General features: G+C 40.4%; 1 protein-coding gene across 1 annotated transcript; it reads left to right on the forward strand.

The window, feature by feature from the left end:
* The first annotated feature begins 598 nt into the window (after nucleotides 1–598).
* On the forward strand, nucleotides 599–27,571 carry actr6 (actin related protein 6). The gene is made up of 11 exons (XM_048554682.2): nucleotides 599–713; nucleotides 1,331–1,448; nucleotides 4,035–4,103; nucleotides 5,485–5,608; nucleotides 5,720–5,855; nucleotides 6,621–6,677; nucleotides 17,783–17,881; nucleotides 18,635–18,713; nucleotides 24,920–25,091; nucleotides 25,634–25,772; nucleotides 26,933–27,571. Exons 1-11 carry the CDS (start codon nucleotides 646–648, stop codon nucleotides 27,060–27,062), a joined length of 1,191 nt encoding a protein of 396 aa, XP_048410639.1. The 5' UTR covers nucleotides 599–645; the 3' UTR covers nucleotides 27,063–27,571.
* The last annotated feature ends 416 nt before the right edge of the window (nucleotides 27,572–27,987 follow it).

Below are 27,987 nucleotides of genomic sequence, written 5' to 3' on the forward strand. Positions count from 1 at the left end.
AGATCACAGAGAATTTAAACTTGAATGAATCAGAAAGCTGAATATTAGAACTGTTTTCAGGAAGCGGTAAGAGCATAGGGACAATTAATTGGGACAGTCACAGCAAAACCAGGGCGTCTGGTCACTTTCGCCTCAAGGAAGAATGTGATAGATACATTTAAGGGGAAACTAACTAAATCAATAAGAGGAAAGTGAATGAAAGACTTTGATGTTCGACTTATATAAATGTGGGAGGGAGCTCCGAAGCAGCATGGTTTAGATAAACTGAATGATCATTGCTCGGACTGTCACCTGGACTCCAAACCCGAATTCCTTCCGCTCCCAGACCCCGGAACAATGGGCAATGCTAAAGTGGCGCTGATTGGCTGGGCCGAGAAGCGACAGTGACCGGATGTGATGGGAAAGAGTGACCGTGATTGGATAGACTCCAGAAGCTGTGATTGGTTATACTGGAAAGCCTGCCTGTGAGAAGAAGCATTCTAATGTCTGTGATTGGTTGTACTGGGAAAGGCGTCGGTGATTGGGTGGACACGAGCGCATGTTGAATGGCTGGGCTAGCGAAGGCGACGGTGATTGGGTAGATAGTGGTGGTTGTGATTGGTTGGACGGTGAGAGTGAGGTGTTTGGTTGAGCGAAGGGGCGGTAATGGAGACCTTGGTGTTGGATAATGGCGCAAGTACAGCGAAGATTGGCTTCAGTGACAAGCGAGTGAGGTGAGGGATGGGTAGTGGTGGTGACGGTGGGGATGAGAGCCGGGAGTGAACATGTTGGTAGGGCTGAGGGTGAGGGTGAGAGTGGGGATGATAGTGAGGTGACGGTGCGTAGTGTGGGTGAGGATGAGAGTGGGGATGATAGTGAGGTGACGGTGAGTAGTGTGGGTGAGGATGAGGTTAGGTTAGGGTAGGGATGAGGGTGAGAGTCAGATTAAAATTGAGGATGGAGGTGAGGATGAGGTAGGGGTGACAGTGAGGATGGGGATGAAAGTCGGGAGTGAACATGTTGGTAGGATTGGGGGTGAGAGTGGGGATGATAGTGAGGTGACGGTGAGTAGTGTGGGTGAGGATGAGGTTAGGTTAGGGCAGGGTAGGGACGAGGGTGAGAGTCAGATTGAGGAAGAGGTAATGGTGACAGTGAGGTACGCTCTGAAGGTGGGGTGTGATGGTGGAGGATTTGAGATCAAGAGTATGGGTGATAGTGAAGGTCAGAGTCGGAGTGAGTGAGTGAAAGTGGGGGGGGAACAGCGACCCTAACTCCAGGACTCCCCTCTGCTGAAAGGCCCAAACTACTCTGATCTCTTCTCTCTTCTCTCTTCTCCCTTCTCCTTCGGTAGTGTTTTGCCCAACTGCCAGTTCCGGTCCAGGACTGCTCGTCTCAAAACCTTCACCTCCAACCAGATTGATGAGATCAAGGATCCCTCCGGCCTGTATTACATTCTCCCCTTCCAGAAGGTGAGTGCCTGGCCTGATTATACTGCCCTGAGGTGGGATTGTTAATGTGTAAGTTTGCAGTCAAGTTGCTGCAGCTTTGTGTACCTCTGTGCCTGAATGAGGATGAACCTGGGAAGGGGCGGGTGGTCCTACTGGAACTGCAGTGAGTAAGTTCCCTTCTCCAATGTTGTACAGTTTTAGTGGACTCGGATAGAAATCTAGCACTAGTAACTGGGTAGAGTACATTGGTCTGGATATTGTGGAGTGTGGTAAAACAACTTCAGAATTTAGGCATGTAAATTTCAGTTCGCTAAGGTAGTGCTAACAGTCTAATATGCAGTCTGTCATCAGGGATTGATTGATTCTGTGGGTTATTATATTTAAAACAAGAAAAAAACATTAGTTAAAAAGCAGACATTGCAGCAAACCAAATTTTCTGTCTGTAACTTGGAAAAGCAACAGATTAATTAGCAGGTAGAGTCATAATATTGTATACACACAGCACATGGAATCCTTAAAGTTGAGCCCCCTGAAAAGCAAAGGTACACTTAGAACAGTCTGAAACTTTTTTACATTTTAATTTCCAAATGCCTAATGCTACATCAAAAATGGGACCTAGATGGTGAATATTTGACAACAGATTGCAGGTTTAATTCCTGCTCTGGCTTCGGTCAACTTGGGACTTACTACTTGCCCTGGGCCATGGGACTGGATGGGAATTCGAAACCAGCACTGAAGTTAACTGCCAAGAAAACTGAGATAACAAAGCGTGAAGCTGGATGAACACAGCAGGCCAAGCAGCATCTCAGGAGCACAAACGCTGACGTTCTGGGCCTAGACCCTTCATCGGAGAGGGGGAGGTGGACCGAAGATGGAGAGAAAAGAAGATAAGTGGGGAGGTAGGGAGGGGATAGGTCAGTCTGGGGAGGACGGACAGGTCAAAGAGGCGGGATGAGGTTAGTAGGTAGGAAATGGAGGTGCGGCTTGAGGTGGGAGGAGGGGATAGATGAGAGGAAGAACAGGTTAGGGAGGCGGGGACAGGCTGGGCTGGTTTTGGGATGCAGCGGGGAGAGGGGACGAGCTGGGCTGGTTTTGGGATGTAGTGGGGGAAGGGGAGATTTTGAAGCTTGTGAAGTCCACATTGATACCATTGGGCTGCAGGGTTCCCAAGCGGAATATGAGTTGTTGTTCCTGCAACCTTCGGCTGGCATCATTGAGGCACTGCAGGAGGCCCATGATGGATATGTCGTCTAAGAAATGGAAGGGGGAGTTAAAAATGGTTCGCGTGTGGGAGGTGTAATTGTTTATTGCGAACCAAGCAGAGGTGTTCTGAAAAGTGTTCCCCAAGCCTCCACTAGGTTTCCCCGATGTAGAGGAAGCCAGCTCGTCCCCTCCCCCCACTGCAAGCCCAGCTTGTCCCCTCCCCCCACTGCATCCCAAAACCAGCCCAGCTCATCCCTGCCCCCTAACCTGTTCTTCCTCTCACCTATCCCCTCCCCCACCTCAAGCCGCACCTCCATTTCCTACCTATTAACCTCATCCTGCCTCCTTGACCTGTCCATCCTCCCCAGACTGACCTATCCCCTCCCTACCTCCCCACCTATACTCTCCTATCTTCTTATCTATCCATCTTCAGTCCGCCTCCCCCTCTCTCCCCATCCCCCTCTCTGAAGGGTCTAGGCCCAAAACGTCAGCTTTTGTGCTCCTGAGATGCTGCTTGGCCTGCTGTGTTCATCCAGCCTCACATTTTATTATCTTGGAATCTCCAGCATCTGCAGTTCCCATTATCTCTGGTCAGGTTGAAGCATTGGCAGACAATGTTCCGAGGCCCTTCGTTCAGGCAGACTGAACCTGAATGAGTGAAAATTCAATTTACTGAAATGATGAATTTCATGAAAATGGTGAATTTAATGAAAACTGCTGTTGTGGTCTTTTTTATTTAACATATTGAATGTGCACATAGGAAGAAGCTCTTCACCCTAATCGATTCATACGCCATCAGACCTCCTCCCATTCTTTTTGGGACTGTCTGTGTGCAGTTTGCAACTTCTCATGTCATTATGGATTTCATCTGGGTGCTGCAGTTTCCTCTGATGGTCTAAAGCTGTGCAGGGTAGATTGATTGGCCATGCTGAATTATCCTTAATTTCCAAAGCTGTTCAGGCTAGTTGGATTAGTCAAGGTAAATGTGGGTTTACAGGGATTCACTGGGTCATGAGTGCTATGCTATTTCGACGACAGACTTGATGGGCTGAATATCCTCTATCTGCACCTTAGGCATTTTATGATTTATGTGCAAAGAGAAGAAAATTGTGATTAGTAAAGTTGTCCCTGCAGAGAGTTTGGCACGTTCTTAATAAGCCAGAGACCTTCCTTTCGGTTGTCACTGTTTTATGTTTACATGTTTTATCAATGTTTATTTACCTCCTTTTATTCTGTCTTTGATCTGGATAAAATTACAACCCAACTATATTAGTGACCATATTGGATTGTGTAAAATGTTTAAGTATGAAAAGGCAACTTCTGATTTCAGCGTTCAGAAATGCTTTTTTTTAATCACTGCATGCAGAGTTTACATTATATTATCCTATGATTTCTCACTATAAGGGCTACTTGGTCAACTGGGATGTACAGAGGCAAGTATGGGATCACCTGTTTGGCAAAGAAATGTACAAGGTAGGTGCTTGGTCAGATTGTGGTGATTCTTACTTTGTGAACCTAACTTCTGATTCTTCAAGTGACAGTCAATATCAGTGAGTGCTCTGGTGGATCTCAGATTCCATTTTTCAAATGTAAAGGTCTCTTGCTTGACTACATTCTTGAATTCAGTTGTCGTATCTAATAACTGGTTGCTATTCTGCCAAGCATAAGTATCTTTGTGTTCCTTCAGATCCAACTACACCTCAAACATACGGCCCTGAACGAGCAACAGTAACCTGCCTTTAATCTAGGAACATTTCCCAAGGTGTTTCACAGGAGCCTGAGTCAGGCAAAACTTGTCACCAACCCAAAAGAACTATTAGTATTTAGGGACTTAAAACTTGGGCAGTGGTACTTTCAAAGGAAAGGTGGAAAGGAAGATAGATTTAAACAGAGAGAACCTGACAGTTAAGGCTCATGGTAGGCTATCAGTGGTGGGTGAAATGAATGAAGGATGCGCAAGAGAGCAATGTTAGAGAAATGCAAAATTCTTGTAGGGTTGTAAAGCTGTAGGACCTTAGCAAGAAAGGAGTAGTAGGAAAGGGATGATTTTGAACCAATGAAAAGTAATTATAAAATGTTGCAGAGAAACTATTAACAATGAGGGAGGATGATGTGTGACATACTGATATTGGACACTATATTCTTCTCAAGTATTGTCTTGTCCTCATCTGCAGTCACCACTCTGCCCCTCAGAATACCTCATGCCACTAGATCTCATTTCTCCTTTCCAAAGTCCCTGAATGTTTGTATTTTTGCTGAGCAAAGTAATTTTAATATAGCTGTTATTTTATTCATCCCTTAACACACCATGCATCTGTCTGTTCTTGATGCACAGTCCAATTATTATTGTATGTTAAGAACAATACAGATGTTTACTTTGATCTGAAGTGTCTAAACTTCAAAAGTAAGTAATTGATATCATGCAGTTATGAAGGGGAATACATAAACATAAATTATAAATATCGGTGAAGTCTATTGGAGAGGTAGGGTGCGATCTTGAGATTTCTTTTTCAAGCTCGTTATAAATCTCTTTAAATATCTAGTTATATGGATACAGCACTACAATAGTTTCATAACAGAGAACCAAACATATAAAACTGTTTTCCACAGCTGTATTCATGTATTGGTGCCTAGTTTTTCTGTTGTACACATGACATCAAGAGACGTACTAAAGATGACTGCATTAGTGGTCACTATAACAGCGTTGTGTTACAATAGTATTTTTCCCTCCCATGCTTGACAGGTTTCCAAATGTGTAGATCAGAGCTAATGTCAGAGAGTGTTCTTCACGTGATTTGAACAGCCAATAGAGATTTGTCAGACTGTAATTAAATACCTTAAAATGTCTTTGCAGGTGGACTTTCCTGAAACCAATATAATTATCACTGAGCCGTATTTCAATTTTAACTCCATTCAAGAATCAATGAATGAAATCTTATTTGAGGAATACCAGTTTCAAGCAGTCTACAGAACAAATGGTGACCATTTATACTTGATTATTTTTTCTAACAGACTCAATTAGTCTCAGATTACTTGATATAATTTAAAAACTAGCAATTTGATTTCAATATTTTGAATGTGTTTTTCAGCTGGGTCTCTCAGTGCTTACAAGTATTTTGAAGAAAATAAATCTGAACTCTGCTGTCTCGTGGTGGATAGCGGTTACTCTTTCACACATGTTGTTCCTTACTGTAAGGGAAAAAAGATGAATGAAGGTATTTGCAGGTAAACCTGAATGACATCTTTAAAATTTTGGTAAAATCAACACTTTGAAACTTATTATGCAATATGAAATATTTTGTTTCTATATTAATTGGTATCTCAGGTATTTAACAAAATGCACTGTAACTATTGTATATCTTCTCAGGAGTAAGAAGAGAGAGGTTAGTGAGTCCTCTGGGATTGTGCTGACTTCAAAGTTATTTTCTAACTACTGAGAGATTGAAACTAAGGCCAGTTTATTCAGACTTTAATCCAGCACGTCACTCAATGAATCAGAACGTATTTGTGATTGATGTAACATTCTGCCTTATTGATGGAACTTGAAGTGTCAGTAGAAGTGTAGGAGGGGACAATTTTAGCATTGTCATTGCTGGTGCTATTCCTGCTAAATATATAAATAAAAGAGAATATTTGCATTTTCGTGGGCTACTACTGAGATAAATTCTTGCTTTGCGATGCCATTAACCTTTGTCAATTGTGGCTGGGAATTCTTTGATGTCTGTCGTCCACCTGGCAAGCCGTAGCACCATATTGCTGAATTGAACAAGGAATCGCTAGTACTGTATGTTGGTAAGATACCTGCTTTTGGTTAGTTGAATTCCAACATTATCTATTTGAATATTAGGTGAATTTCTGCAATGAGTCTTGCAGATTGTACAAATTGCTGCTACTGAGCTTTAGTAGTGGAGTGACTGAAAATGGATGTGTTGGATAGATTACTGCCTAAGGAAAACCCAAAATAATTTAGTTGTATTCTTTTCTCCTTAGGGTTAATGTAGGAGGGAAACTACTTTCTAACCATCTAAAGGAAATAATATCCTACAGGTATGGCTTTCACACTTATTACTAAATTTGAAAAGAGTTATAGTGAGTGAGTGTGTATTGAACATAGAACATAACAGCACAGTACAGGCCCTTCGGCCCTCGATGTTGTGCCGACCTGTCATACCGATCTCAAGCCCATCTAACCTACACTATTCCATGTACGTTCATATGGTTGTCCAATGATGACTTAAATGTACCTAAAGTTGGCGAATCTCCTACCGTTGCAGGCAAAGTGTTCCATTCCCTTACTACTCTCTGAGTAAAGAAATCACCTCTGACATCTGTCCTATATCTTTCACTCCTCAATTTAAAGCTATGCCCCCTTGTGCTTGCCGTCACCATCCTAGGAAAAAGGCTCTCCCTATCCACCCTTTCTAACCCTCTGATTATTTTATATGTCTCAATTAAGTCGCCTCTCAACCTTCTCTCTAACGAAAACAGCCTCCAGTCCCTCAGCCTTTCCTCGTAAGACCTTCCCTCCATACCAGGCAATATCCTAGTAAATCTCCTCTGCACCCTTTCCAAAGCGACCACATCCTCCTCATAATGCGGTGACCAGAACTGTACGCAATACTCCAAGTGCAGCCACACCAGAGTTTTGTACAGCTGCAGTGAAGGGGGTGTTCTCTGATTTTTTTTTTGTGTGGAGGATTGGTTCCTTTCAAAATACCTGCAAAAACTAATGCTATCAAAATAGTTTACTTAAATAGCATGTGAAACTTATTAATCTCCAAAATATTGTGCTATTTTGCTAACCATATTTACAGAAGTCTGCCTAGGTTTGTTTTGGAGGAATGCAGATGTTTAAGGGAAAATTACTTTTCAGTTATTCAGAGCATACCAAGCTAAGTTGTGAAAGGTTTATTATGGATAGCTGAATAGAGACTTAATGTGTCAGACTGTTTAGAAGATTTGTGCTAATCTTAAAAAGGGATAATCATGAGTATAAGTAATTGAAAATGTCAAGTATGTTGTGATTCAGTAAGTAATTAAACTGATTATGTAAGACGTTCCGCCATCCATTGAATAAGAAAGGCGGCAAATTGAATTTTGCACACCTTTGGTTTACAAATAGCCTCCCTTGTGGTGATGTGAAACTTGATGCGCTGATCCTATTCTTGGCATAGTAACTTAGTTTATTCGTGCCTGGTCCTCTTTCAAAGCCATAGCTTGGTTTCAGTTTTTAAGGTGCTTTATTCCAAAGAGTCTGAAACACAGAAGCAGACGATTTTGTCCAACATGTCTTGATTAGTGTTTAATGTTCCATGGAGAGGGCCTTTTCCATTCCTCTTTGACCCTATAGACATATTTTTTGATTATTTTCTCCCTCATGTGCCTACCTAGCATGCCTGTAAATGGCCCAATCGCTTTTTCACATGAATGCTTCTCTGTGTGCAGTTTGGCCATTCATTGAAATGTACACTCCTTTTTATTTCTGAATGCTTTATTAGGTCATCTCTAACTTGCGACTGAAGTAAAAGCTGATGATTTAAGAGGATGATTCACTATGCCATTCCTCGTCTATCGCTAACAGTGCGAGAGACAGTTTTCCCTAGTTCATTGCTAAGGTCGACTATTGGGAAGTGATCAACCGGAGTGATCTGGGTTGAGTTTTCAGTTTGACAAGAGTTTACCTTGAATGGTTTGTAATGCATGATCTGGCTGCACATGGGAGCTTAGCTTGCGCAGGTTATCCAGAAAGGCAAAGAAGTTATGTAGTTTTCCAAACGAGTTGTGATTAACTGCAATGCTGGATGTGCTTTTAAACGTGTCAAGTCATGTTCTTGGTAAGCCCTGAAAACCTCCAAACTGACATATTAAAACTTAAAAAAAAACCCAGAATACGATTTTTTGGGTGAAACACAAAACTCTTCTGTTAGTTATGAAATAATTTTCTTATTTTAGAAAACGTGGACTTTTTGACGCCAAGTTCCATGCACGCCAAGTTTCATGTTTGGCAAATGTTTTTTTTTAAACAGTTGATTCAAAATATGGTCCATGCTGTGTTTAGCATTTTGATGGATGAACAACAAATTGGAATTTTTTTTAAATAGATTCTAAACATAACTAATTGTGCACTATATTTTAAAATGTATTTAAATATTTACAAAAGTACCTTTTGCATAAATTTCCGATAAATCATGCTCAAAAATGTAATTTTTGACAGCCACTACTGGAGCAATATTGTTATTGATCATGTCATGAACAAAAGCAAAATGTTCTGCTTCAGGAGCATAGTATTGCAGGAGATATCAAGTAAAGAAGGAAAAATATACAAATAATTAAAGAAAGAACAACTTGCATTACATAGTGATTTTCATTATCACCAGTTACCTCCATGTTTTAAAGCCAGCAAGGTATTTTTGCAGTATAATTACTGTTGTAATTTAGGAAATGCAGCAATCAATTTGCGCACAGCAAACTCCCATAAAGAGCAGTGTGCTAACGGCCAAATAAAATGTTTTTTATGCTTCGCTTAAGGGATGAAGCCTGCCTTCGTCAAGAGGAAGTTCCCTTGAGAGACCTCTCTCAAAGAAGGCAACCCGACATAACAAAATTTGTTGCCACCTCCAATTGGCCAACTCAGCCTCCAGCCAACTGAGGAAAAGTGTATTTTAACATCAGGATCTTAAACATGAAACTAAGGTCATGGTTTACTAGGCAGTTGTGAATTTGCCTTCCTATAAACATCATTGGTACCTTTGAAAGATCCAAATAAGGTGACCTAATAGTATCCTTTCCTAAGTCAACATATACCCAGAACTGAAGTGCCAATAAATCAAAACCAGCAATACTCTCAAGACATGATGTTCGTATGCTTGATACCAGAGTCAGAACTCTGTCAAGGCAGGAAACCCTCCAGGAAAATAGCAGGAACGCTGAAGGGATATTCTCGTCGCATCCTGGAAACGATCCAATTTCCCTGCAGACCTGTGGGAGACCTTGACTTGTGATCAACCAAATCTCCCCCCTATAAGGCAAAGTCTGCAGATCTCATATTGGATGTATTAAACATCTCAGAAGCCCTCATCACTGTAGAGTGGAAGCAAGTCATCCTTGAATCTGAGGAATGGCCTATGAAGAATCACGTGGAGTCCAAAACTAGAGGGCATAGATTTAAGGTGAGAGGGGAATGATTTTAAAAAAAAACCTGAGGGTAACTTTTTCATGCAGAGTGCTGTGTGCGTAAGGAATGAACTGCCAGAGGAAGTGAGTAAAATTACAGCATTGCAAATGCAACTGGATGGTACTGTTACGATGGGGATTGATTAGACCCCTCTGATAATTAAACTAAAACACAAGCCCTGGTCTGTAATGAAAGGAGTAGGGGTTTCCCCTCTAATAATTACCCCCTAAACACTTCGAGAAACTCACCTTTCTCCTCATAATCTATTAAGAGTGCTTAAAAGAAAGTAACAAGAAACAATTTTTATTTATTTAACCCAACAACGAACAAATTAACAAAATTACTAACAAACCGACAATTCACTCTTCCCCCACCCTCCCCCCAAAAAAAACTACTAACTAATTGCTATCCGGTCTAAATTCTGCTGGAATGCTGTGTAAATAAAGACCAGCCCCACTAATATAAACCCAATTAATAAGCAATAAATTATTCCCTAATCTCTGCAAATTCGCACAGACTGTCTTCTGGAATATTTTGTCTTTTCCAGTTTCTTCACAAAACGCCTTTCTTCTGTTAATTCTGCTGTCAGGGAAGTTTTTTCCCTATAATTTCTTCAGTGAGGACTTTAAGCATAAAATACTGCGGTACTTTTGATTAATTAGATGGGCTTTCTCTGAGAGCTTAATGATGTTACCTCTGGCAGGTGGCACTTATGTCTTTCAGATGGCAGTTGGCGCTCTCCGATTTTTTTTTTCCCCAAATGCCCTTGTCTTGTATACCTGTAATGACATAATCACATTCTTCTAGCATGATTGCTTTCAGATTGTCAGCACCTCAACTTTAAATTCAATTGGCTTTGAATCACTCAGAGATAATGGGAACTGCAGATGCTGGAGAATTCCAAGATAATAAAATGTGAGGCTGGATGAGCACAGCAGGCCAAGCAGCATCTCGGGAGCACAAAAGCTGACGTTTTGGGCCTAGACCCTTCATCAGAGAGGGGGATGGGGAGAGGGAACTGGAATAAATAGGGACAGAGGGGGAGGAGGACCGAAGATGGAGAGTAAAGAAGATAGGTGGAGAGAGTATAGGTGGGGAGGTAGGGAGGGGATAGGTCAGTCCAGGGAAGACGGACAGGTCAAGGAGGTGGGATGAGGTTAGTAGGTAGATGGGGGTGTGGCTTGGGGTGGGAGGAAGGGATGGGTGAGAGGAAGAACCGGTTAGGGAGGCAGAGACAGGTTGGACTGGTTTTGGGATGCAGTGGGTGGCGGGGGAAGAGCTGGGCTGGTTGTGTGGCGCAGTGGGGGGAGGGGACGAACTGGGCTGGTTTAGGGATGCAGTAGGGGAAGGGGAGATTTTGAAACTGGTGAAGTCCACATTGATACCATATGGCTGCAGGGTTCCCAGGTGGAATATGAGTTGCTGTTCCTGCAACCTTCGGGTGGCATCATTGTGGCAGTGCAGGAGGCCCATGATGGACATGTCATCTAGAGAATGGGAGGGGGAGTGGAAATGGTTTGCGACTGGGAGGTGCAGTTGTTTGTTGCGAACTGAGCGGAGGTGTTCTGCAAAGCGGTCCCCAAGCCTCCGCTTGGTTTCCCCAATGTAGAGGAAGCCGCACCGGGTACAGTGGATGCAGTATACCACATTGGCAGATGTGCAGGTGAACCTCTGCTTAATGTGGAATGTCATCTTGGGGCCTGGGATAGGGGTGAGGGAGGAGGTGTGGGGACAAGTGTAGCATTTCCTGCGGTTGCAGGGGAAGGTGCCGGGTGTGGTGGGGTTGGAGGGCAGTGTGGAGCGAACAAGGGAGTCACGGAGAGAGTGGTCTCTCTGGAAAGCAGACAGGGGTGGGGATGGAAAAATGTCTTGGGTGGTGGGGTCGGATTGTAAATGGCGGAAGTGTCGGAGGATGATGCGTTGTATCCGGAGGTTGGTAGGGTGGTGTGTGAGAACGAGGGGGATCCTCTTAGGGCGGTTGTGGCGGGGGCGGGGTGTGAGGAATGTGTTGCGGGAAATACGGGAGACGCGGTCAAGGGCGTTCTCGATCACTGTGGGGGGAAAGTTGCGGTCCTTAAAGAACTTTGGACATCTGGGATGTGCGGGAGTGGAATGTCTTATCGTGGGGGCGGAGGCGGAGGAATTGGGAATAGGGGATGGAATTTTTGCAGGAGGGTGGGTGGGAGGAGGAGTTACACTTGTCCCCACACCTCCTCGCTCACCCCTATCCCAGGCCCAAAGATGGCTTTCCACATTAAGCAGAGGTTCACCTGCACATCTGCCAATGTGGGAAACTGCATCCACTGTACCCGGTGCGGCTTCCTCTACATTGGGGAAACCAAGCGGAGGCTTGGGGACCGCTTTGCAGAACACCTCTGCTCAGTTCGCAACAAACAACTGCACCTCCCAGTCGCAAACCATTTCCACTCCCCCTCCCATTCTCTTGATGACATGTCCATCATGGGCCTCCTGCACTGCCACAATGATGCCACCCGAAGGTTGCAGGAACAGCAACTCATATTCCGCCTGGGAACCCTGCAGCCATATGGTATCAATGTGGACTTCACCAGTTTCAAAATCTCCCCTTCCCCTACTGCATCCCTAAACCAGCCCAGTTCGTCCCCTCCCCCCACTGCGCCACACAACCAGCCCAGCTTCTCTCCCCCCCCCCCCCCCCCCCAACCCACTGCATCCCAAAACCTGTCTCTGCCTCCGCCTCCCTAACCGGTTCTTCCTCTCACCCATCCCTTCCTCCCACCCCAAGCCGCACCCCCATCTACCTACTAACCTCATCCCACCTCCTTGACCTGTCCGTCTTCCCTGGACTGACCTATCCCCTCCCTACCTCCCCACCTATACTCTCTCCACCTATCTTCTTTACTCTCCATCTTCGGTCCGCCTCCCCCTCTGTCCCTATTTATTCGAGTTCCATCTCCCCATCCCCCTGTCTGATGAAGGGTCTAGGCCCAAAACGTCAGCTTTTGTGCTCCTGCTGTGCTCATCCAGCCTCACATTTTATTATCTTTGAATCACTCAGTTTGGTTTTAAATTAATTAGCCAAATTTAAACTTGTCACAATATCAAAACAAGACTGCTGTTTTGCCTGCCGCCTGTAAGGCTTTTTTTGATACACTTGTTTCACTTTTTGAGGCTCACTGTACTGGCAACTTCAGCTGTTGCTCACAGACATAAAGTTTTATTTTTTAAATTTCTAGTACAAAGCACAAATCACTTAAAGGAATCACATATTTTAGCTTCCTCCCTTCCAGTTCACGATTACTTTACCCAACCTTGTAACAGTACTGTACACGAAAGGCAGAGTTTAAAGGTATGTGGACCAAATGCTGGAAAGTCAGACTAGGTCAGATAGAAATGTTTGGTTGACACGGATGAATTGGACTGAAGGTACTGTTTGTATGCTTTATGACTTTGACCCTTTAATTGTGCAGCAGAAGGCCATTTAGGCCATCATATCTGCAATTGCTTTTTAAATGGTCCCACTTTAGCCATTTCCTTCAATCTCCCTAGAACCCTGCTTATGCAGTGTACACCACATATTATCCTGATCAACCTTCAGTCACCTTTTCAAAAATATCCAGTATGTTAGTTAAAGTGGAGATGACAGGCATTGACCTGTTGACGTGCCCTTGAGGTGAGCCAGCATGGAATTATTATTAAAACTGGAGTTTGTTCATGTCACTATTTAGTTTTGTCCCAAATTATTGTTTCTAGACATTTTCCAACTACTGAATTTAAACTGATTGACCTAGTGTTGCTTGGTCAGCTTCTAAGTACAGAAAGATAGCCTGCCCAGTGCTGCATCCATGTTCGTTTTAATCCCTTCTTGTGGTTACATTTCCTCCTCCTTCACCAAAGTCTTGTGTTTTGATCCCAGTTGATGAAAATACTGGATAAGTCATATACCAGAAGGAAACGTACTTTGATAGATCATAGGGTATATTTCTGCAGGTGATTATCAGGTGGTTACTTTCTGAATATAATCACACAAGGCTGTTATGTTCTTTAACAAAATGACACATTTATTACACAAAAGAAAGAAAAACAGAGCTATATATGTGTGTGTGTGTATATATAAGGTTAAATTGAGAAAAAAACTTAACATAAAGAGCAAAACAAAGTTTAAGTCTGTTTGCCAACAGAGTCCTTCACAGATGCTCAGTGGCAGTGAAGTAGCTCTTCTATTGTAACTCTTAGATTCTTAGTTAACTGACTCTTTCCCATTTCCTTCCATGGCCCGCTAAAGCAGCTTTAATCCTTCTTTCCAGTTCCGATAGAATTGAAAGGAGGTTTAGGTTCAGGCTCAGGCTGAAAGCTTAAGTATCTTTTCAGTTCTGACAAACAAGACACTTCTACAAGCTGTCACGACCTGGAGATTCTGCAAGCCCAACAAACTGCCCCACTATCAGGATGAAACTGCAGTTCTGAACTGAGAATCCCAATTATTCTACTCGGGTGAAACTATTCTTTCGTTAACATGAAACTGAAATCTGGTAATATTTGTTCAAGTTAACTTTTTAAAAAATGGTAACTGGTGGCATATGCAATCCATAATGTTTCCTCACCAAAGCTAATTACATTCTAATTGACCAGAGGTTGAGTTTTATTCTATAGTTAGACTTTGTGACCTTTAATTTTGTTTTGACAGGTACATTGCACTTGAGATAAGAGAAAGGAAGCCAGTTATTCTTTAATGGTTTTTCTGGTTTTGGAGAGGCACCAGTGATTTGTAGTGTACAGCAAAGTAATTTGCCTCAAGTAGACTTCTGGATATACACACTCGTAAATTGAGTGTAGTGTGGGTTTGTTTAAATCGTTTAGACCATGCAACCTTGAAGAGACCTGGTGATCCCTCCTTGGAAACAATGCAACAGCATGAAAAAAATCAAATAAATGAAATGTCTTTATTACATTGCACCTCTTTGTAACTATATAATTTACTCCTGACTCAAGTAGGTTTGGGATGCTGCCTCACTGTAAAGCGAGCTATCCAGCTGTGCCTCCAAACTATTTGATGCAGAACTGTGACCTTTGACTTGAAGCCACTTATGTCTGAAGCTTAGTAATCCCTTCTGCCCTCTGGCTGCTATCCCTTTAGATTTCTGCACACTGAGTTTCAACCCAAACTTCAATCTTTTATCTAAAAGTACCTTGGTAGTAAGCTTTTCAATCTGTCATACCATTAAACGTGGAAGTGAAGATCAGGTGGCCGGAGAGATGATAGATGGTTTAGAGTACTCCAATGTAATTCAGTCTCTATAAAAAGTCATTAATTCTGTATATTTAAAAAGATATAGCAATTTGTGAAGTAGCATTAGCTACAGCAAAGGAATTACTCACTTGTGTAGGCAAGGGAACAGATGACAAAACCCAGGTCCTTGAGTACTATTACTGGCAAATGGATATAACTGCAATGTCCAATTTTCTTCCAGCTCCACCATAAACATTTTTAACAGCAATACAAGAAGAATGTGGAAATAGAAGATTTTAAACTGTGCTAGTAGATCTCCTGTGATGTTTATTGGTCAAAAGATTTTCTGTTGTATAATAATTACACATTTATAGCATGAAGACACTAGCTACTGTTTTTGCGGTCATGTCCTGTGTATTAACATCTATCGGTGCATTTAAATTTTATCCATTCTGTTCTTAAAACATGGAATACAGATAAAGATAGTTTATTGTGTGTTTGAGATATACAGTTGGGTATCTAATATTTAACAGTACAGTGGAGAGAAAGTGGTGACATTTATGGGATATGCGCTGAGGGTAGCTGTACCTTTTGGCATTCTTGACATTTGACAGAACTGGAATGAGGGTCCTTGAGTTTTGGCAGCATAAGGGATCCCTTATTCTACCGGCACTGATGAGGAATAACCTGAAAAATAATTTTGAGTCTTTTTATTTTTTAAAGTAAGATGAGTTTTATCTGAATAAAGATTTTGAAATTTGTCCCTTAGCTTTATTATAAAACTAATCCGAAAATGAACAGAGTAGGAGTTGCATGTTTCCATTGCACCTTTCTCGGGCAGTTTAATCATAACTCTGTTCAGTGTCACCAGCCTGGGCAAGTATTAGCTCAGACTTTTGGCAATAGTTGAGAATTTCATGAATTAACTGAATATATTAAAATACATAATGACAGATCAGTCACATTACATTTTTCACAACAACAGTTACATTTGTAATTAAAAACAACCTTGAAATTCTTAGTCACGGCTGCATGACTTTTTTTTTTGAGGGTTCCTTGATGTCAGCCCAGTTGCCTTTAAACTGATTTAGTTTGATTTTATTCTTTTTTTATGGCATATGGCCATTGTTGGAAATGGTAGCACTTCTTGCCCATCTGTAATTGCTGTCAATTTAATAGTTTGCTAGACAATTACAGGGTGCAGTTAAGAGTCCACCGTATTAGTGAACTAGGTGGGATTTATAAAAACCGAGAGTTTTGAGTGAGTTATTGAGTGAGACTAGCTTTATTAATTTAAATTAAATCAGTTGCTGTGATGGAATTTAAATCCATGGCTTGAGAGCATTAATCTGGGCCTTTGGATACTAATTTAGTGATATTACCATTACACCACTCTAAGCATCTTAACAACTTGTAGGAATCTAGGGCAGATTCTGTAGTTAGAATTTTAAGTGTGGACTGAAGAATTCTTCCAGGAGAAAATGTTGAAACCAAAAACAAGAAGAGTCCGATCGAAGGATATTAAGCTTTGCAGACAGGTAGATTGTTGTTACAAATTTAAGATTTTATTTGATTATTATATTTTTGGTCTGTCTCTTGTAATTTAGGGTAAAATGGAGTAAATGGATCATAGGTGACTGGTTGTTGAAGAGTAAAGGTAGTCCAAGTTTGTTTTGCTTTGAAGAAAGTGCAAGTTATTCACAACCTGGAAAACGGTGACCAGGGACAGCTGTGCTGTTGTGAATTGATTGATTGTGGATCTCCAAGTCCCAGAGAGTTGTTAGGAACACTTAATTTTATAAATCATTACACTTTTAACTGCTCACTAAATTTCAGGAGTGTTCTGTTGCAAACCTAAAGCAAAGCCACTAAGCACTTATACCCAGATAAAGGTCCGTGCAATTTGTGTCTTAGAGCTTCTATGGAAGAGCCCACGGCCATTGTAGAATTAGGTTGCAGGGGGAACTTCTTAACAAGTGTCACTGAAATTCACCAACCCTTTCGGTCTATAAGAATCCAGAAGAGAGGGTTAGGGGTGACAGGTCTCTTTGGTTTATCACACAAGAATATTCCTATTGAAGAGATCAAAGTTGCAAACTTTTAAGCAAAGCGGGAACTGTCACTTACGTTTGGCGAGAGGAAGCAATCAACAGGCTAACTACAACATGCAAGTCAGCATGAGGATTAGAAGTTATCTGGCAAGAAAAGGAAGGCTGAAATAATTTATACTGAATCTGAGAGAAAAGGGGTGTCCACTTAAAGGACAAATTAAGGTATAATTGCAGGATTTTGTTTTTGTTTTGAATGTTAATTTGGGAATTGTTTTTGTACAGTATTCATTGAAATGTTTTGAAGCACTGTATATTCAGTGTTGCTTTTAGTTTCTAACAGTAAAAGTTTTAAAACATGAGAATTTACACAATTCCTTTAAATTAGTGACTGGGGATTTTAAGTTTTTAAAAAAGTTATGGTCTTTGTGGGGATCATGGCATTAAAAGGTGGCAAATGTAACTTGACATTTTAATAGGACATCTGTTTCTGACAGTTATCATCAAATGTATGTGATATCACTTACTCTTGTGATTTAGCACACTATCAAACTACTTATCAATATGCTAAATGAATAATTTGGATTGGTACTCAATCCCAAAAATATTTCTCCTTGTTGTTATATTGATGATCTATTCATATTTTTATATTTAATTCAAATGGGGTAAATAAGTTGTGCAAATGTACCAAAAATGTGTTGATTGAGATCTGTCTCTTTAGACAGTTGCATGTAATGGATGAGACGCATGTTATTAACCAAGTGAAGGAGGATGTATGTTACGTTTCTCAAGACTTCTACAAAGACATGGAAATAGCACAGTAAGTAAATGCGCTGGATTTATAACTTGAGTTAAGTCAAAATACTGCTCAGTTCTACAGCTTTTCACTTTGCCTCATGGTTCTCATTAGAACTGCCTAATGAGAACTTGGCATAGACCAGCTGTTGGCACAAAACCATGAGCAAAAAAAAATTTCAGCTGCTGGGTACCCACCAATGTAAATGCATAAACATTTGTAAATGCTACATTATCAATCCTTTAGGAATGCCACTAACTAGTGTTGAAACCCTGTTCTCTGATACAGTCATCCCCTTCTGATGGAGAAGTGGGAGTGTCATCACTGAATGTCTGTATGGGAGGCAGGATGGGGGAGATCAACTTTTAAGATACTTTAGCAGAGGCAAACTATTTAAAAGTTTTTCTTCACTGTTAGTTTTAACAGGCAGAATGCTAACTATTCAAAGTTTTGGATTCGTGTGTTTATTGCTTATACAAGATAATGTCATGCATATTAAGAAATTAAGAGGCCTTTATTTGTGAATTACTGTAACCAGGTGAACTGGGTGAGACTCTTGTTGGCAAGAAGTGCCAGCTGCTTGAGTTTGATGGTTTGTAGACAGCCTCCCATGCAGGTGATCCTGGCTGGAGAAAAAGAGAAACGTGCAAGTTCTTAACATTGAGACATTGATACCCTAATTAGGAATGTGAATACATTCCTTATGTCGTTCATTAAATCAGATGAGAATACTTTATTGAATGCATCAGAATAATTGAATTTTTAAAAAAATTCTAGGCTGAAAGGTAAAGCAAACACTGTTATGAGAGATTACGTGCTTCCAGACTTCAGCACAATCAAGAAGGGGTTCTGTAAGGTACGCCGTCTGAATTATAACTTTCTTTAGCTGTCAATACGCATAGAGACTGAACTTTGACATTTCATCTCAACTTGTTTCCATCACAACATAGTTCTACTGTTCACCTGAATTATTCACTCGATGCCACTGTTCATCGATGCTACTGCAGGTAAACTAGGAAATGTAATATAATCTCTCAAGTTTAAAAAGCTAAGCAATTAACGTGTCAATATTTCAATTGGAGTCCTGGAGACAGCATTACTCAAAGCATACAAGTTCAGACAAGGTTCTGTGTGTACAGTTCGCTGTTCCTGAATAACTTCAAATTGATGTCTGAGTGTAATTTTGTCTAAATTTGTGATTTTTGCAGCTGTATGTACATCAATGACATCAGGATGTTGCTATGTGGCAGCAGCCATTTAGTAATATAAACATTAAAGCTTAGCACTTTATTCAACAACTTCATAGTTTTTCTAATTACTTTAGCCTTGTCTTACAAACTAAATTTGGAAATTAAGGGCTGTTCGTACTGACTCAATACTACTGCAACACAGGAACACTGACATTGAGAACTAACACCCTGTCACACTACAGATTTGACAGCGCTTACGTGAATAGCTGTCTGCAACACCTTTTGGGGTCTTGAGCAATCTAACTTTTTTGATATGAGTGATGTTTGTCTGCATTGGTGCTACCTTCTTTTGATTAAAGTGCTTGTAATATATTGTTCTTGTACTTAGACTAACATCTTGATTAGTGAGGGTTAAATTTCAGATGTTTTATCAGAAATCTGCATTGTGTTCTTGATGTTTTCTAACAAGTATAAGCTTCACCCAAGATGCTTAGAGTCTTAGTATCTAAAATTTCTTAGATTCTTAAAGTTTTTTTTTAAAAACTTTTTAAATTTCTCCCTGCTGTATTTATTTGTCTAACCTGGTCAGTCCAGATCCACTGTTATGTAGTTGGATGTCTTCTGCCACTCAATTAGAATGTCATTAGGGATGGGTAACACATGCTGATATTGTTGGTGCCGCTGGTATCTCAGGAAAGAATAAAAATGTTTCTCTTTTGCTGTTCCTCTGATCTTACTTCATGGTCCAGAGAATCTTTTTCTTTTGCCCATAGTCTTTATCCAATTCTGTTTTAAAAACCATTGCCTAGTCGTTGCATTTTAGGAAGAGGCTTCCAATTCACCTTGCAATTTGGATGCAACTTGGAACCTTAGGGAAGTCCCAACATGTGCACGTTTTGTTTTACTTCTGTGGGAGGTTTAAATGTCTGAATGGTTTACCTTGCTTAGATTATTCCATGATCAGCCAGAACCCCACAGTTGGGATTTTCATTAGTGCTTTAAAGCTTGCCGAACAGTGTAACTTTAAGTAAATTAGTGCGAGCGTAAAAACACTCTGACACTTGCAGCATTACTCAGAAGCCACCTGAACTACAGTCATTGTGCACCTTCTTCCCAGCCAGTCCCGTGGGGTAAGGGAAGGAGGACAATAGTATCGGGTAGAGTGAGGGTTTGGATGTTGATACAGGGGAATGAGTTGGGGAGTTGAGGTGTGGTGATTGATGTCATTGGCAGTGTGCTGGACTGTTACGGTTGTGGGGGTGGGGTAGGTGGTGGTTCAAGGTGGTACCGATTACTGTAGAACTACTATTGTTGTTTGGAGGGTCGGAGGGAGGGTGGGATGAGTCAGTGGGGATGATCACAGTTCCGTGGTACGCTGTATTTTTTTCTTTATTCTTTCACGGGATGAGGGTGTCGCTAGCTAGGCAGCATTTATTGCCCATCTCCAGTTGCCCAGAGGGCAGTTAAAAGTAAACCACATTGCTGTGGGTCTGCAGTCACATGTAGGCCAGACCAGGTAAGGATGGCAGTTTTCTTCCCTAAAGGTCATCAGTGAAACAGATGGGTTTTTCCTGACAATTGGCAATGGATTTGTGATCATCATTAGACTCTTAATTCCAGACATTTATTGAATTCAAATTCTGCAAGCTGTGATCTCTGAATTGACAGTCCAGCAACAATACCAGTAGGCCATTACCTACGGGTAGGTGTTCACCTTAAACAAAGAAATACCAGTCGCTGGAGAGTGAATAATATGAAGGACATGTAAAACTTAACAGAATGCACCCTTAACTGGCATCAAAAAAAGTGGGAGGGTGTGGTTTGATTTCTTCAAACTGCCCTGCACTATGACAGTTCAATCATATTTTGGATTCATTCCTCATTTCTTAAGGAGCTGGGAGGAGAGATGCTGGTGAGAAATGTGGAACTTCTTCTGATAACAAAAGATAGTAGTGGGATGATAATCCAAGTGTATTTGCCACTTCTTGGAAGATGCACTCCATTCTCATCATTGAATCTGTCTGCACCATTCACTCAGTGCATTCCAGATCCAAATATTACAATTGGATCTTTTGTCACTCCGTTTGAATTGATATTCTCTGATTGTTGGGAACATCTCCCTATCTATTTTGCCTAATAAATTCCCTGTGATTTTGAACACCTCAAAAGTACTGTAAATTACCCAAACACATTCAATCTATCCCATCACTGAAGCTTCTCACTCCCTGAAATAATTTTATAAACTATTCTGCGCACTCGCTAGGTTGTTCATGTCCTTCCTAAAATATAGCGTTCAGATTGAGGTTGACCCAGACTTTTATAAATGTTCATCATCATCATTTCCTTGTTTTTGCCAATAGCTAAACTGCAGAATTGGGCTGAAAGGTGGCAAATGGAGTTCAATGCAGATAAATGTGAGGTGAGTCACTTTGGGAGGAATAATAGGAAGGCAGAGTACTGGGTCATTGGAAAGATTCTTGGTAGTGTGGATGTGCAAAGGGATCTTGGTGTCCATGTACATAGATCCCTGAAAGTTGCCACCCAAGTTGATAGTGCTGTTAAGAAGACGTACGGTGTGTTAGGTTTTATTGGTAGAGGGGTTGAGTTCCGGAGCCATGACGTCATGCTGCAACTGTAGAAAACGCTAATGCGGCCTCACTTGGAATATTGCGTGCAGTTCTGGTCTCCCCATTATGGGAAGGATGTGGAAGCATTGGAAAAGGTGCAGAGGAGATTTACCAGGATGTTGCCTGTTCTGGAGCGAAGGTCTTTTGAGGAAAGACTGAGGGACTTGGCTCTGTTCTCATTGGAGAGAAGAAGGCTAACAGGGGACTTAATAGAGACATACAGGATGATCAGAGGATTAGACAGGGTGGACAGTGAGAGTCTTTTTCCAAGGATGATGACATCGGCTTGTACAAGGGGGCATAGCTGCAAATTGTGGGGTGATAGATTTAAGACAGATGTCAGAGGCAGGTTCTTTACTCAGAGAGTGGTAAGCGCGTGGAATGCCCTGTCTGCCAATGTAGTTAACTCAGCTCAACCTACCCTGTCTGTCAGAATTTATGCACTCGTACTCTTGGGTCTGTCTATCCCATAACTCCGCTATTTATTTTAAATTCCCTTTCCTTGTTGTTGATACTAAAATATACCACTTCACATGTTGCTGCATTAAATGTCATTGGTTCCATGACTGACTGTTCCTCAGTCTGTGGCCTCCTAACATTGATCATTATCCCTCTCATAACTCTCAGTACTTCCCAAGTTTCATGTCAAATGCAGGTTTGGAATTGTGTGCTGTACTTTGCCTAGATTAGTAATATAAATTTTTTTAAAAAGTAGTGGATTGATTTGTAACTGCTGGGAAGCCTTCATTCACACTGAAAACCAAAAATTTGCCAGTACTCTGGTACTAGGAGAATGGTGTAACTTGTTTGAAACATTTTTGTTATGGGAAACGCTTGAGCTAGGCATTGCAATTTGATCTTTTTTAGGCTTGTAAATGCACCTTACTCCCATGGTTACATAATAGACCTGGAATAGTGTTCACGAACAAATCAGTTTTTTTTTTGGAGGTGCAAAGCTAAACTGTTTGATGTAAGATTATCTTTTATGATTATGCTCTGGGCAACTTCTCCAGGATGCAGTGCAGACTGGTAATCAAATACAAAGCCACTGTGCAATTTGCCATCATCAATCAGGATATTATTATGTTAAGTACTAGGTTTCCTTTTAAGCCTTTGCTTACAAATCCTCCCTACAGCTGCAAAGCCCTGTTTTGGGCTGAGTTGAGAGATAGACCATCTGCTCTGATTACCATTACTTTTACAGCTCTAGATGGGTATTCTGTTGCCTGAAGTCGAGAAGGTGGCTTTAATATATAGTTTAAATGTTTGAAATTTTAGATGAGAAACTAGACAAGGATATTGTTCAATCAAGATTTCTGATCTTGAAAACTCAAAATAAATAAAGTAATCTTAATTTTTCAAGCCATAGGTTAATCAATCTTCCTGCTGTATTTTCTATTCTTCTGCAATCCGTAGCCTCCAATGCACACAACTCATCCCCTCTGAGTTAATTGCTAATAAATGTGTATGCGTGAGTCAGAAACGGGAATTCCTTTTATTTTCATTTCATTTTTCCCCTTTTTACAGACTAGTGTCTAGTTTACTCTTGACATTAACCTACCAAATGATGCAGCTGGGTCTAACACAACTGTGTGGCAATTCTGAGATTTCAGCATTTGTCCAACATCTTTTAGGATTGCCTTTAACTAGTAATTCAGTGCCAGAATTCATTTCTGTCAAGAGTTATCTTATATAGTGTACTTCTCTACATGCACATAAATGTTTTGATATTTGTTTTAAGAATATTTGCTCATCCTTTCCCAAAACTTCTATAAATTCCTTTGAATGTAGAATTTCTACTCTTCCTTCTACTTTTCCTTCCTCCTCTGTTTGCAGTTAAGTCTCCTGCTGTATTAAGGCTTTCATTCTTATTCTACTCCTTTTGAGGAGGCATCAATTTCCCTGATATTCAAAATTATACGGTTAGTTCGTGCCTCTGACCCAAAGGATCCCTGCAGCTCCTACCTCGCCTGCCTATCTCCCACACTCTCCCTTCTTGCAGCTTTTACAATAATGGGGTAAACACCTCACGGGATTATGTTTAAGGAAACATTCAGACTCTAGCCACTTCTGAAACTCTAAAGGTTGAAGCTTGAGCTCTAGCTTTCTGTGCATACCCTTATTTAGAAAGAAAATCTTCCATCGTGATATATAAAGTTCCACTTGGAACTACATTTTTAAGATAGAGTTATGGGATATGTATGTTGCTGGCTGGGCCTCTCCCTGGTGACTCTTGAGAAGATTATGGTGAACTGCCTTCTTGAACTGCTGAAGTTCTTTTGGTGTTGGTAGGAAATTTTGGCCAATGGTGTTGCTTTTGTCACTGAAGGAACAATGATGTACTTCCAAGTCAGGATGGGGAGTGGTTTGGTTGGGGTGGGGTTGGGGGGGGTTGTTGAAATTGCAATAGATATCTCCGTATGTATGCTGCCCTTGTCCTAGATGATGGCCATGGATTTGAATTGTGCTGCATAGAGAGCATTGGTGAATTCCTGCTGTGCATCTTGTAGATGGCACACGCTGCTGCTACTGAGCATTGCTCGGGAAAGGAGTGAATGTTTATGGATATGGTGCCAATCAAGTAGACTGTTTTTGTTTTTTCCTGGATGGTGTCAGGCTTCTTAAGTGTTGGAGCTGCATCCGTCCAGGTAAGTCAGGGTAAAGCGTTCTATCACATTTGTAGATAGTGAGTCGGCTTTGAGAAGTCAGGAGACCAGTTACTTGCTGCAGGATTCCTAGCTTCTGACCTGATCTTGAACCACAATTATACATGGCTAGTTCAGTTCAGTTTCTGGTCAGTGATAACTCAGGATGTGATACTGGATCTGGGAGGTACAAGATTAAAATTTATTCACTCCTCCCTGATGTGAAGACACTTATTGAGCTTCTTCATAGTCAACAGCATTAGTTGAATGTGGAACATTAGTTTTTGCTTTGACTGACACTTTACTTCCACTTCTTATACTTTTATCTGTTGTTTTCTTGCATTGCATCCTCATTCTTTGCATTATCCAGTTGTCTGCAATATTTAATGCTAATTATTTAAATAACACATTTTTTAACTGCAGTAACATGCTTGAGTTATTGCTCATTTGTTGAACTTGGTCAAATTTCAATTTAGTTGTTGACAAATCGCCTTTAATATTCTTAGACTTCCAGACAGGAGACTTTGTTTACGTATGTTCCTTTATTTTAAATATGAATTTTTAATTACATCATTTTCTTTGGATTTTTTAAAAATTAAGCCTCTGGAAGAAATGGTTTTCAATGGGAAATACAAGACAAGTGAACAGATTCTGCGTCTGACTAATGAGAGATTTGCTGTTCCTGAAATTCTCTTTCATCCTTCTGACATTGGTATTCAGGAAATGGGAATACCAGAAGCAATCGTTCATTCAGTGCAAAGTTTACCTGAAGGTGAGTAACTTCAGGAATGAAAACCATGTCTCATCTCACTTTTTTGCATATATATTGCTTGAATTCTAATCTGCATTCAGGCAGCAGTGAAACCTGCTGGGGTTTAGCTAATACCTTCTAACAGCTTAATGCCTTAAGGTACTTCACGAAAGCATTATCATTCAAATTTTGACACTGAGCTGCTTATAGATGCGATTAGGAGAGGATTTGCGCAAAGAGGTAAATTTTGAGAATGTCTTAAAGGAGGATAGAGAAATGGAGATGCTTCGGGAGGGTGTTCCAGGACTCGGGACTTCAACAAAAGGCACAGCCAAGAATGGTGAAGCAATGAAAACTAGGGATGCTTAGAAGGCCATAATTGGAGGAGTGTAGGAATCTCCGAGTTATGAGGCTATGGTGGAAATTGCAAAAGAAAATTTAATAAGTTATTTTGTTGATGTGCTCATCCAACTGCATTATTATAATTTCTGTTGAATATTTCCTTTCAGCATGTTTATATCCTATTTCTTCAAAAAATAAACCTGTTATTTCTCTTAAACCAGAGATGCACCCACATTTTTACAAGAACATCATTCTGACTGGCGGCAATACCCTGTTACCGGGATTTCGAGATCGTGTTTATGCTGATGTCCGATCTCTTACTCCATGTGATTACGATGTATCAGTTTTGCTACCTGAGAAGTAAGTTTTGTCGCAGATGTACCATTTGTACTTTATTTTAAAATGCATTATTTTTGAGCCTTTAAACTATATTTTGTAAACATTTTATTCACATTTTTACCACTGTTATAGTATGTATTCTATATGCCTATTATATTGAAGGGGCAATTGACTTTATCTGCTTACAGTAGTCACTTAGGCTGAAGTATGTCCCCGGTATGGGATCCGGTTAGCCTCGTCTGTAAATCTCACTTTCTCCCTTTATTTTAAGCAGTTTTAAAAATCCAGTTAGTAGTTCTTCAGTATTGCAAAGTGTCTCCTGTGAACAGTTTAAATTGTCCTACTACTTTTATTTTTGAATAAATAGCTGTGAATTATCACAGAATTGGGGTTATTACCTCACTTGTTTTACAGGGAAATTGAGATTATTCTGACACAGATTGAATAGCAATTAAGCCTACATTCATAAACTCTACAATACATGCGAACACAAAAATACATGAAGATGATTTCAAGGCTGTATTTATTCTGTCATATAATAAGTATGTTTGCAAGTATTTGTGTACAACAACTACATGAAAAGGTCATTAGCAGAAATATCCGGTGGGATTACGAACTCGTTTTAGAAATTAGCTGGAAATTTTACATTTTCAAAGTGAATAACTTGCATACCTGGTTGTTTTGCCTGATTTTTGTGGCCAAACATTCTTCCATGCATTCTACGCTTATAGTTCTGTTGCTGCCTACCTTTCTCTTGCGGTATTGCCCTAATGACAGAGTGCCTGGAAGCAGGTACAGAGCAACATTCATCAGTAAGTGCAAAAAAGTGTTTCACTCATGGCTCCTGGAAGAACCCTCCCTCCCTACTGCAAATGAGTGCACTGGAGGGATAGGAAAGGTTCACTAGGAGATCCCAATGAGAAAATAAGGGCACGTGATCTTACTTGCTACAATCTATGTAAGCTTTGTCCCTTGATGATACTTTGTGACATTATCAGGAAAAATTAAATTAACCAAAAATGAGTTCATTCAGTTCTTGACCTGGCAATTCTCCCCTCATACCGGTTAGAGGTGTATTTTGCCAGACTTAAAAATTTTGCTCTGAAAATGAGTCGCTTGTGAAATTCCTGTGACGTATTTAATGAAGTAGTAACACAAAAAGTGGTTGTTCTTTCTTGCAGCCCTGTCACACATTCATGGGAAGGTGGAAAACTGCTGTCTGAAAGTTCAGATTTCATGGATCTGGTTGTCACCAAAGATGATTACGATGAAAGTGGGCATTGCATCTGTGAGGAGAAATTTGATATCTGAAATTAAAAGCAATGTAAATTAGAGAATTTGAATTGTTTAAAGAAAATGATAAGTATGCTGCACATTGCACTACTGACACTTTTGAATAGAGAAAAGGGGTTTCTTATGTAATGATGCTGCAGTTACAAACTATTTTTTATAATGAATCTGAATAACTGCCTTAAGAGTGATTTGTGCTCATCTGACTGAGTCATTCATTGGGCTTATTACCAATAGTTTGTCAAAGGCTGTTTGGTTCTTTATTTAGAAAACAGAGGCGCAAGGAGGGAAGACCTTCAATGAGAACTACCTGTGTGTGTTTTGTGTGAATGAACAGTAATGCCATTCTGATATAAAGCACATTTATAATCACAGTGCACGCTCTAAGAAGAATTTTTTTTTAACCTGCATATCTGATGTTGTTGTGTAAGAATTGTTTGAAGTTTATTTTGTCTAACTGCTCTTCCTTTTGGTCTTCTAAATACTGTATTGTAGCTTTTGTTTTGAAAATGTGTGCATATTTTTTCTGTTGAGGTATTATTTAGACATTTTAATAAACAGTCTTCAAACTTAAAACAATGCTGCATTACTTATTTTGTTTATATCCTTTTTGATATTTTTAATAATAATTTGATATGTATTGTGAATATCCAATGAAACTGCTCAGATTTGTTAGGATGCATTTATAACCACAGGAACATAATCCTGTGTAAACCAGGAATTAAGCATAAACTGGCTTTTTTTCTTTACTTTTTTTAACATGTGAGTGAAATTTGTATTAGTGTCACTTGGGGTGTAATGTGCTGTATTATTTTAGTACAGTTATAACTTATAACCTAGTAATGGATAAAGCAATAGTTTAAACAAAGGGAAGTATTCAAAAGAGTAAGTATTTAATGTGATATTCCCTACCTTACCTGATGGCCATGAACAGTGGCCGTAAATG

Source organism: Stegostoma tigrinum, chromosome 25 (genome assembly GCF_030684315.1).
Source record: "Stegostoma tigrinum isolate sSteTig4 chromosome 25, sSteTig4.hap1, whole genome shotgun sequence".
NCBI classification, from domain to species: Eukaryota; Metazoa; Chordata; class Chondrichthyes; order Orectolobiformes; family Stegostomatidae; genus Stegostoma; species Stegostoma tigrinum.

Coding starts and splice junctions, on each gene's coding strand:
- actr6 (XM_048554682.2), top strand. CDS start 646: ATGGAGACCTTGGTGTTGGATAATGGCGCAAGTACAGCGAAGATTGGC. Junction 18,714..24,919: donor TCAAGAAGGGGTTCTGTAAG/GTACGCCGTCTG, acceptor TTAAAAATTAAG/CCTCTGGAAGAAATGGTTTT. Junction 25,092..25,633: donor AGTGCAAAGTTTACCTGAAG/GTGAGTAACTTC, acceptor CTCTTAAACCAG/AGATGCACCCACATTTTTAC.